Consider the following 12414-nt stretch of genomic DNA (forward strand, 5'->3'; position numbering starts at 1 on the left):
CTGCAAAAACATAGGCTACCAATGTTTTAGCATTGCAGCATCAACATATCTAATAATAATAATAAAATTACATATGTCTAATTTGTATATAGGCCTACCAAATACGCTGCAATTGACACATACATTTAAATATGTAGTCTTAATAACATTTAAAAAGTCACATAAATCACTAAATAAGTGGATATTTAATAGTCAAGACATTATTGAAGATTTATATTTCATGTATTTCTACAGTGCAAAGTCATCGTTTTGACACATTTAAAAACACTCACCTGGATAATTGTACATCCTTATCGAAACTGCCAGTTTGAATAATCTGTACACAGTCGTTGAACACACTCTTACAGTGTAGAAGAAAATTCATACGTGCCATTGCACTAACTGCAGCGTACGAGTGTAGAACAAATTTATTGGAATAGAAATCTACCAACTAAAATTACGTATGCAAATTTGAGTGCCGTCACGTGCCTTACAATTTGACCAATCGTTAATGTGACCTAGAGATTTTTTTTTTTTTTTTTTTTTTTTTTTTTTTTTTATTAAGGCGCCACTTTTAAGGCTGCCCGCCACTTTTAAGGCTGCAGTGGCGCCATTAAGTTAAACAAAATGTCTGATCGTCATGTTCATTCCCGTTTATCGGATTTACGAGCAAGGTTCAATGCTCAAGTGGACCAACTGATTAATCAAATGGAGGAGCCATCCGGGGAAAATCTCGTGGATCAGTTGAGTAACGTTACTGGTTTTACTGTTGTTATTATTACAAGGATGTAATAGTGCAATATATATATATATATATATATATATATATATATATATATATATATATATATATATATATTACACAGTATTGTCCTGTATTTTTTACAGTCTATGTATATGACTAGCCTTTATTTTTTTTCATAGAAAATTTATCTCATTAAGCGATCTCGTCACATGTGAAATAACACTCTATAGCCTGCGTCAATAAGCTAACCGAGTTGCCCTGGACTAACGTTAACCTGGTAAATAATTGTAATTGCACTGTTATGCAATTAAGTCTGTTATTTTTCTAATTTTTTTGTCAACTTACTGTTAATAAAATATTGGTGGGCTATGTATTATTATTATTTATTTTTTTACAATGGCCAGCCTAAATCCAGAAGTAGGTTATACGGTATGCCATTTGATAAATTGAAGAATTTTCTTTATAAACGACACAAGATGCGCTTAAAATCATGTTTTGCAAATTTTACACTTCATGGGGATAATTTTTTATTCGGGACAATACGGTGTAAATTAGGCCTACAGTAGTGTTTGAGTGTGGTGATGAAAAATGTAAGCAAATTATTACGTTAAAATTATTTAATACTAACATATGAGCACATTGTTAGTATATTATTAGAACATCTCTTATATTTTGTAGATTCCAAATGTTTAGAAGCAACAGAAGTAGTGCCGGGCCTACCAGACGAAGGAGAAGACAAGTCACGCAAACACGAAACGTGACTTTCAGAATTATTATGTTTAAAAAACATATTGAGCGATATTCATCGCACACTGGTAAATTACAGTTTACTACAGTTTACAATGAATACAGTATTAAATCAATTTGAATCACCAGATGAATATTGTATATTGTTAAATGAAAATGCATGTTTTTTATATTTTCCCAGATGGAACTCCACAATGCAAAGTGATTGTCCCTTTGCACCTTAATGAATTTGAATTTAAGGAGGTGCTGAGGGAAAAATTCCCAGACCTCCCAGAAAGGTTTGAATTTTGCAAGGTAGCCGGAGACCGAAAGGTTATACCAATTCAGCTGTCAGTGCCAGCAGAAATTAAAGCATGTAATGTGCTGGGCCGGTCAGCTCTATATATTAGACCACTGGTAGGCAATATTTTCACCCTTGCTTTACAAACAGATATGTAAATTTTCCTGCTCATATTTCTGTAAGTGCTGAAATATATGTTATAGTCATAAACCACCACATCTTTAGCTTGTATGCTGAAATAATGTTTAAAATAATTTTTTGTTGTGTTTGTTAGGAGATTCCAAGCCAAACCACACCAAACCAGGCAACTGAGTCATCTCCACCTATTTCCCCAAACACAGCTGCATCTCCAGGGCAAAACCATACATCTGTGTCAACCCCCTCAACCTCCACAACAGTAAACATGTCTTCAAACACTCGAAGCCCCTCTGAAGTTGATGTTAGTGTAGAATATGACATTATGATTTTATTTCATTATCTTTTAGATCAGAAATAACAAATGTGTACATTTTCCGTGTTTATATTTCTGTAATCACTGAAAATATATGTTGCCATAAACAGTGCTGGGCTAGTTACTCAAAAATTAATTATTTTACTCATTACTAGTTACTCCTTTCAAAAGTAATATTGTTAGTCATTATTTATAGAGTAATAATTTATTAATTTACTTATTACTCAACAGTAATTAGTTACACAACTATTTACATTAATTTTCCGTTACACCCCAAAAATTGGTAATTACATCATTTTTGAAGCCTGTGAATCTATGTAAGTTACAGATAAATGAGGAGTATTTTCTTAAACTTCTGTTATTTAATAACATATTAACAGCAACATAGTAAAATCTGCAACAGGGCTCAAGCAGGTAGAACCAACCAAACATGTTGGAAGAGCAAAAAAGAAACCAACAAATGCCAGCAAATTTAATCTGATGATGAAATAAATGTATAGAGTATGCTATGTATTTATCTGGCAACCAAAAATAGTGGAATGTGGCCTTTGTATTTTTCACTTAAATATGACCTTAAAATATAAAAGTAGACAAATAAATCAGTAGGCACCCACAACAATTAAGGCAAACTCTATTACAATAGGTGATATACTTACTACTTGAATCCATGTTTAATTTTAAACCGTTTTTGTGTGTATGCGTGTGTGTGTGTGTGTGTGCGCCTATTGCGATGAAGATGATTCAGGATATTTAAGGTTGAGTTGATGACAGTAGACAAAGTCTTAGTACCACTTCACAATTTACACGTGACATTGATGTTTTTGTCTTACTTTCTTTCTCCCTACAAAATTAGCATAATGGCTATATTTCCAGCCACTATATGATGTGGACTAGCTTCTATATGACGAAGCTAGCTTGACAATCGATAACAATAGAAAGTAAGCAGACATTTTTTGGGATGGTAACTAATATTATTACTAATATAATTATATTATGTTATTAATACTATTACTTGTATTTGTAATGAGTTATTGGGTTCCATATTACATCTCTCGGGTCCGCTTTATAATGTGTTATTTCGCCAACACTTCGTGGCCTATGCACACTAGCTTGCTTGATTTACGTTAGTTACGCGCATTTACACACTAAGTCCAATGGTTAAGTCAGGTGTTTCCCGCACAAGGCACTTTGTGTTGTACGTTGCCATAACGTTCATGTGCGCACAAAACTACTACGATGGTACCTTAAAGGAGAACTCCGGCGCAAAATGAACCTGTTGTCAAATAACACATCGGTACCTAGTCAACCGTTCTCTGAGATTTGATTTCATGATAATCGAATATAAAGAGTTTTATCTCTAAAAACTGTTTAGTGTATAACGCTAGTATATAGGGCATAGAGTAATGAAAAATAAAAATCGCTACTTAATACCACTAACAAGGCTCAAAATAGCCCCACACTAACACAATAACATAATGAGTGTCCATACATGCAAAACACAAGCATTGAGAACATTGTAAGAGTACAGACCGTTTAATAAGAAGATACTTTATAAAGACAGCTCACTTTGTGTATACAGGCCTGAGCCATCTTTGGAAAACAGACTCGATAAATCGATCCCCGAACGCTGTTCATACAGTTCAGAAGTTTGCTGAACTTCATACAGTTCAGCTCACTTGGCACATCGTTCGTGGTTCGACTTTTTCCAAAGATGGCTCCAACCTGTATCCGCGAAGTGGACTCTTTACATTCGATCATCATGAAATCAAATCTCAGAGAACGGTTGACTAGATACCAATGTGTTATTAGACCAAAGGTTCATTTTGCGCTGGAGTTGTTCTTTAATATTTCGCAGACACACTGTGAAACATTGCAAAAATAGCCTGAAAGCGCTGAAATGTGATGCTTGGAAAACTCAAGTGTCAATATATTTGGCTCACCAAAGAAGATTACAAAGAATTTTTCTTTTTTTGGCCCTTATTTAAATGTAAAATGATGCGTTCCGTATCAAATCAATCCGGGATGTGATTTGTCCATAGACAGTGGATTTGTCCCATAACTTACATGACCCAGGTCCCAGACATTCATTTGGTGGTTAGGCTAATGCATGTTTGCATCTTTTTTTTTCCAGAGCGACAGAGTCTTGAAAACATGCAATGTAAACAGGTGTAATGCACTTTTTTATTATTACACCAGCATATACTGAAGAGCTTTGTAGAAATAAATAAATTAATCAAATGTAAAATAATATTTGTTCTGTTGCAAGTTCATATACTTGATCTCATGTTTTCTCATGTTTTATTGTTGAGCTGTCAAGTTGTCATGTTTACATAATCAGTTCCAGGACCTTGACACATTTTATTTTTTATTTGATTATCATTATTTTTTTGATAGGATTAGGATTTACCAAATATTCTTCCATTTTATGCAAAACATAAATACGACAAATGGAATATCAGATCACTGTCATATGGCCAAAAATAAATGCAAAAAAAAAAAACTTTTTTGCCTAGTTGTTTGACAGATGAAAACTGTAACAATGTATCTTACATACACGATGTAACCAAGGGGGTAATCCATCGACCGGAAGTTGAAGCCGGCCGGGTGCCGCCATCTTGTAGCAGAACTTCACATGCGTTAGCATTGCCATTGACTCCCATTCATTTTGGCGTCACTTTGACAGCGAATAACATTACATCTGAGGCGTTTAAAGACTCCATTTGTCCATTATTTATTTCTAAAGAAACACGACAATGTATAATGGGCTCCATTACTTTCTATGTTACATTATGGCCCCGTAGAAACCGTTTTTGTAAAAATAGGCTAAAGATTGCGTCATAACCACTCGACACTCTGTCGCATTACCGTACAGACCCTTATATACTGTCTGTGGTACAGACAGGAGGCGTACTGGCGTTACATTTTAAAATAAATACTATACAGAATAATGAATCAGAATACTTACTCCTGCTCACTCACGCCAAAGAACTCTTTGCTCAAGCTCGCCGTCTCTGCAAGATTAACGTTGGCAGTTTGCACGCACAGCTACTAGAAGATGTACATCTGTCAGACAGGTTGCTCACGTCATCAAGCTTAGTTTGAGACGTTTGAGTCTGCGCGTCAGGGACGGAAGTGCTAAAAAATCGCTAAAAATGGGCTTCACTTGTCTCAATTGAGATCCAATGAGATGGCTCTGTCCATTTCTTATACTGTCTATGGATGTAACCTTGCTCTCACTTGAAATGTGTCCCCACATTAAGTCCTTGAATTTGAGGGTTTTGGACCTGGAAAGTCCTTGAAAGGTCCTTGAATTTGATGTTAACCAAGGTGTGGGAACCCTGTATTACTTACATTACTAGTTACCAGGAAAAGTAATATTATTACTATAACTAGTTACTAACTACCAGAGTTAGGGTTACTAACTAGCCCTTACCCTTACTAGTAACTAGTAACTGCCCAGCACTGGCCATAAACATTCACAGGTTTAGCTTGTATGCTGAAATAATGTTTAAAATAATTTTTTGTTGTGTTTGTTAGGAGATTCCAAGCCAAACCACACCAAACCAGGCAACTGAGTCATCTCCACCTATTTCCCCAAACACAGCTGCATCTCCAGGGCAAAACCATACATCTGTGTCAACCCCCTCAACCTCCACAACAGTAAACATGTCTTCAAACACTCGAAGCCCCTCTGAAGTTGATGTTAGTGTAGAATATGACATTATGATTTTATTTCATTATCTTTTAGATCAAGAGATAACAACTACTTTTTGTTTTGCAGCATTATCAACAAAGACATGGCAGTTTTTTCGAGGAATCAAGGTTGCTCAATTGCTTTACAAATTATTAATAATCATAGTCTGTAAGAGAAAACTACTTAATCAGTGTGCTTTTGCAATTTGTTTTGGTGAGGGAAATCATCTATATTGAATATACACTGGAATCCTGGTCCTGGAGGGCCCATGTCCTGCAACATATAGCTCCAACCATCTCCAAGAACACACCTGCCTGCCTGGTAGTTTATAATCCTGTACCTTGATTAGCTGGATCATATGTTTTTACAGCTGGAGATAAAATCTGCAGGACAGTGGCCATCAAGTACCAGGATCGCCCACCCCTGATGTATTGTTTTTGTGCTTGCTTTTTATCAAGTGTATAAACAGTTCTTCATGAACAGCAAGTGTCATCATTAATAACATTTAAAAAAAAATATATCATAAAAAAAATAAAATAAATAAACTTTGATTAATGGACAATTATCTCTTGTGATATAAACCTAATTTTAATTTACTGAATGAACAATTCAACATTTAATGATACAATGTATATGTTTAAACTGGTTTATTGTTTTGAGACAATAACACTGATTTTGCTGTGAATGGATTACAGGGAGACTGACAGTGATCCTGAGGCTTTAGATAATGACATGCTGGCTTCACCTCCAAGATGCTACAGTCCTGATGTAAGTGCAACTCATACCTTGAAGAATGTCTTAAATGAATGTTAAAGGAGCTGTATGTAAGATTGTGGACAAAACTGGTACTGCAATCAGTTTCAAATTTCTGTAGAGCGGTGTATCCCCTCCCCCCTGACTCGAGGTTGCCAGATATGCTGCAGGATCAAACTTTTTTACCCCACACGTTTGTAGCTGCAGCTGTGGTAACTAGAGCAGATCTGGCAACCCGAATGCTGCAACACAACTGACTTCGTGATTGGTAGATCGGTGGAGGTCAGAGCATCAGACCAAAACACAACATGACAGTTGAGGGCTGCAACAACACTTTTTAAATGATAATATCCTGGCCGGACTGCTGTTGTCAGTGATATAAGTATTTGAAATGAACATGATTTCTTAATGTCTAGTGACATATCAGGGCCATTTTATGATTATTTGAAATAAATTTCTTACATACAGCTCCTTTAAGAGTAACTAAACCCTAAACCAACTTTTTTTAGTTAATGATCTGTAAGAATGGATCTTTATTAATACCAGTCATTGATTCGAGTAACATTTTTGACATTTGTGTGATTTATTTCTGCAATATATGGTGTAAAAACGTCTTAGTGCTGCCCTCTTCAGGTTGAACGGTGGCTACTGCAGTTGAATTTTCCTTTTGGATGTTCCGCACTTCGTGACGTACGCAGGTTTCAGCTCACCACACTCTTGGCACGAGCAGCTGTATAAAAACCATCTTGTTTCGTCAAAACCACTGTAGGGAGTCAGGAGTTGGAATTGCGAGTATTGAAAACGATCAGGATAGAGTGTTTTAGCATCTATTTTGTCCCCTCTGTCTCCGCTGGGGTCTGCCCACTTTTTCAGCATTTTTCAATTATTACCAGTGGGTGGAGTCAGGCTCTGACCAGGGGTTTAGTTACCCTTTAAATAATATTTTTTTATCCTTTGTTTTTACAGTTGCAAAGAGACCTTGTGGATGTTTTGAATGAATTCAGGGGGGACAATATAGACCTGACCACACATGTCACTGTCGTGGCCCGCCGGAGAAGAGTTTTACATAGTGCATGTGTTGCTCTTCAGAAATCCTACTTTGAATGGCATAAAACACCAAATATTGAATTTGTTGGTGAAATGGCCGAAGATTATGGTGGACCACGTCGTGAGTTTTTCAGGTGATTGCTGATTTTAAGTTTTTACACCCCAAAAAAATAGGATGTATAGTGTTTTCATGAAATGTGACATCTTTGTCCTTTTTTTTTTTAGAATTCTCATGAGCGAAGTACAATCCTCCCTTGGCATTTTTGAGGGGAAACCTGGAAACGTCCTCTTTTCATACAATCAGGACGCACTGCAGCAGAATAAATTCTACACAGCAGGAAAGCTGACTGCATGGTCCATTCTTCACAATGGACCTGGGATTAAATGCCTTAATCATCACCTTTTCGAAATGATGTGTGGTCGGAGTCAGACCATAGACCTAAGCACATTTGAACTAGAAACTTTACATGACACAGATATACAACATCGACTGGAAAAGGTATTAATAAATAACTGTCATAGACACAGAGTGAATGCATAATGAGTAGATTATTTTGTCATAATTATGCATTTTAACAATGTGTTTATCAATTTGAACAAAATTTAGATTTTACCATGCAAGACCACAGCGGAGATGTTGGAGGTCAAAATGGAACTGGGGGACTGGATTGCTGAATGTGGGATCCCCAACATATATTCTGCATCACTTGCTGATTTCCCTGCTATCTACCAACAAATAATCACCCACTACATGTACCACAGGTTATGCATTTTAATTATTTTAATTATTTATACGGTTCGCTAATTATTAAAAAATACTAGTTTTGAGAAAAGCGCATTTTGACAACTTCATGTCACTGCCAATGGTAAGAGTTCTTCAAATGTCATTAATTATGTCATATTAGCCACAATTTTTTTTATAAGAACACACATTTTCTGGTATTATCACAAAAAAAGATGTTTGAAATGCAATTAAATACCAACACCTTAAAAGATAATTGGGTAACACTTTATTTTACGGTGTCCGTGATACAGAGTAATTACTTAATTAATTACTTAGTAGTAGACGCTGTAATAACATGTAACACAATGTAACGAAATGTAATTAACATGTAACAAAGTTATGGAACAGCCTGTACTTACAGATTGTAATTAATAGGCAGATACTGTTACACATGTGTAACAGGCCGAGTCGGTTGCATACGTATTACCGACTTGGTACTGTACAATGTAATTATATAAAAAAGTATATTGTACTACTCAATGTAACAACAAGTATTTGAATATGTTACTAAGGTGTGAAAAAAGCCTGCAGTTCCACATGTTCATTTTGTACCTTCTAAAATAGTGTATTAATTGTACTTCATGTGTATAAGGTATGTAGATACACATGTATTACACTTAAGTACAATCTTGATACACTTTATTTTACGTAGCTTATCCCTGTGTAATATTATGTAATTGCAATGTAATTAGGAAGCTACCGCATGCATTTATGCTGTGAACGAGGGAGTTAAGCCTAATTTATACTAAACTACATATAGATTAGGTTTGTAGATACACATGAAGTACACTTAAGTACAATCTTGATACACTTTATTTTATGTAGCTTATACCTGTGTAATATTATGTAAAGTGAATGTAATTAAGAAGATAATGTATGTATTTAAGCTGTGAACTAGTGGGTTAATTCAGATGGATAAGGTATGTAGATACTCATGAAGTGCACTTAAGTACTTGATACACTTTATTTTAGAAGGTACAGAATGACCATGTGTAACTGCAGGCGTTTTACCTTAGTAACATATTTAAGTACATGTTACATTGTACCAAGTCGGTAACACGTATGTAACTGACTCGGCCTGTTACACATGTGTAACAGTAGCTGCCTATTACATGAGTGTAATTACAATCTGTAAGTAAAGGCTGTTCCATAACTTAGTTACATGTTAATTACATTTTGTTACATGTTATTACAATGTTTACTACTAAGCAATTAATTAAGTAATTACTCTGTATCACGGCACCGTAAAATAAAGTGTTACAGATAATGGTTTTCATTTTAGGGTTTCCAGCATGATACAGCAGTTCATCGCCGGAATGAATGCTTGTGGCAACATGTGGCAAGTTGTGCAGAAAAACTGGGAAACGTTTGCACCACTCTTCACTCACACATCTAAAAAGCTGTCACGGAATGATGTGCGAGGACTCTTTGACATTAAATGGAGTTTGCAAGGCAGCAACAAAAGAGACCAAGAGGAGGACACCATCTTTCTTTGGGAGTGGTGGTTGATGTCAATTGAAAGTAAGTCATTTGTGTAAAATGTATTATGCAAATGTTGCAATAAACTATTAAATTATGAAGGAAAATGGGTAGCTTAACTTGAGAGCATGTAGATGTGAATTTGAAAACTTTTACAGTAGATATTCGTACTTGTACGCTACAATTTACACAACTTAGCTCCAATGTGAAATGTTAAGTGTTGAGATTCGCACTTGCAGAAAAATGTCACAAACCTAGGCTCAGAGGAGTCGTTTTATTGGTTAGCACCTAGCCAATGAAATGGGACTTTTTTTGTATCACAACACCCCACCTCAGGTACATTCTAAAATGTTAATGTTGCTTAATGCATTAAGAAAGTGATTTAAAAGAAGTAAATGATATTATAAAACTCAATAAACACCAAACTAAAACAGCACACTAAAACCCACAAACATAGTAATTATAAACTTCAGTGTTTATTTTTGTGCAACGTGGACATCAGTGTTTAATTTGTGTGCCTTCACCAACAATTTTTAATTTATAGCCATATGTAGCCTGCTGCCTATTCCTTCAGTTGCGAGCCTGTGCGCTTTAACTGGCGTTTCAGGATTATCCCCGGCAGGTGCGCACGGACTGGGTTCGGTAATGAAAGGCTTTCAATGACCAAAAAAAAATTCAGACTGACAAAAAAATAAATAATACATTCTTCTTCTTTTAAATAATAATAATAATAATACAAATAAAAATAACAACATTTTTCTTCTAAATAATAACAAGCGTCATTAATACAAATAATAATAATAAGAATATTACAAATTGTCATACAATTATTAATGTGAATGAATGGTACTCCACATCACATCATCATCATCACTATTGTACATCCCAATACATGTGACATGATTCGAAATTGAACGCACACCTGGATTTCAAAGGTACGCACGTACAGCTTCATAAATCAGGCGGTGAGAGGAGTGTAAGCATAATCTTATGCCAACATATACGCCCGTTTCTACGCAAGAATGATAAATGAGGGCCAATGTGAGTAAATTCTTTGTCATCTTTGCAGGACCGCAATATGAAGTGCGCAAAGTAATATATTTTAGCAACTGTGTGAAAGTGAAATACGGCTTTTCTGTACATATGCTGTTTTAATTTGGTGTTTACTGATCTTTAGAATACCATTTACATCTTGTGTAATATAACTGATGCACTAAGCCATGTTAGCGTTTTAGAACTTCCCAGAGGCATGGGTGTCGTGACACCATCCCGCACAAAAGTCCCATTTCATTGGCCAGGCGCCAACCAATAAAACACTAATTTGCTGTTAACAAGTTCTCAAATTCACATCTACATGCTCTCCAGTTTAGCTACTCATTTTCCTTCACGATTCTAACCCAGGTCAAAGTAACATTTGTATTTTTCTGTTTATATAGATAACGAGCTAGATGTTACTTTGGAGGACCTACTCATCTTTGTTACCGGAGCAGATTCTGTGCCCCCACTGGGTTTTCCACACAACTGTGAAATACAATTTTATGATCAAGAACCTGGAAGCCAGCGATTTCCATTCTCTTCCACCTGTGCCCTCATTTTGTATCTGCCAAGAGGCATTACAGAAGAGGCCATTTTTAAAGACTTAATGCAGATGTCCATTAAAGGTTCTGTGGGCTTTGGAAAAGTCTGATTAGCTTTCCCGAGGCAATAATGCATGTAGTCTACGGCAAAATGTGTCATAATGTCTATGAAGACATGTCGTTGTCCTTTCAGGTATTCTTTATTTTTTATTTTTTATATGGTTTCTCTGTTCCAGTGGCAGGAAAGAGTGCATGTTCCTGATACAGTGTTTGAACTAGAGCAAAATTGTTTGCAGCAACTCTTGGTGAGGACAGAGGTTCGCTGGGAATACCCATACTCCAAAGAGTTCTGGCTTTACTGAGGCTATGGCAAAATGTGTCAATGTCTATGAAGACATGTGGTTGTCCCTTTCAGGTATTTTTTTTTTTTTTTTTTTCATATGGTTTCTCTGGGAGAAAATTGTTGTTCTGCAGTTTATTTGACCATAAATGTGTTTAATTGTAACCTGGCTTGTCCGTACTTTTATTTTATGTTGTTTTACTTATATTAAGCATTAGAGACTTCATCTAGGCTACAGCTGGTTAAATAAATGTATGCAACTGAGGAAAAGAAAAGACTGTTTGTTTGTTATTGGGATAATTTAACCAAACTCTTATCAAAGCTGTAATATTAAATCCTCCATCTTTGTCTCCATAAATGAATATTTTGAGCAGTTAGTAGTGTACACTGTTCACACTTTTACTCAAATAGTTTGCTTTGTTGACAATTAATTCCACCTACCAGTATCAAAATTGGAATGCTAATTGCCATGATACAAAAATTGTGAAAACGGCTTTAGAAATAGATTAGAAGCCAATTTAATTTATTAATAGGCTAA

The 12414-nt window shown here is 35.5% G+C and overlaps 2 protein-coding genes across 2 annotated transcripts; both read left to right on the plus strand.

Moving 5' to 3' along the window:
- The first annotated feature begins 619 nt into the window (after positions 1–619).
- On the plus strand, positions 620–6256 carry LOC130069705 (uncharacterized protein F26C11.3-like). The gene is made up of 5 exons (XM_056233765.1): positions 620–653; positions 1653–1867; positions 2026–2190; positions 5740–5904; positions 5984–6256. Exons 1-5 carry the CDS (start codon positions 620–622, stop codon positions 6050–6052), a joined length of 648 nt encoding a protein of 215 aa, XP_056089740.1. The 3' UTR covers positions 6053–6256.
- Positions 6257–6609: 353 nt separating this feature from the next.
- LOC130069683 (G2/M phase-specific E3 ubiquitin-protein ligase-like) lies at positions 6610–12151 on the plus strand. Its single transcript, XM_056233733.1, has 6 exons — positions 6610–6664; positions 7616–7830; positions 7922–8195; positions 8304–8458; positions 9763–10001; positions 11396–12151. The coding sequence occupies exons 1-6, from the start codon at positions 6629–6631 to the stop codon at positions 11644–11646; spliced, it is 1170 nt and encodes a 389-aa protein (XP_056089708.1). The 5' UTR covers positions 6610–6628; the 3' UTR covers positions 11647–12151.
- The last annotated feature ends 263 nt before the right edge of the window (positions 12152–12414 follow it).

This window comes from Rhinichthys klamathensis, unplaced genomic scaffold (assembly GCF_029890125.1).
Source record: "Rhinichthys klamathensis goyatoka isolate OS25496 unplaced genomic scaffold, OSU_Roscu_1.1 h1tg000376l_1, whole genome shotgun sequence".
In the NCBI taxonomy this organism is placed as follows: Eukaryota; Metazoa; Chordata; class Actinopteri; order Cypriniformes; family Leuciscidae; genus Rhinichthys; species Rhinichthys klamathensis.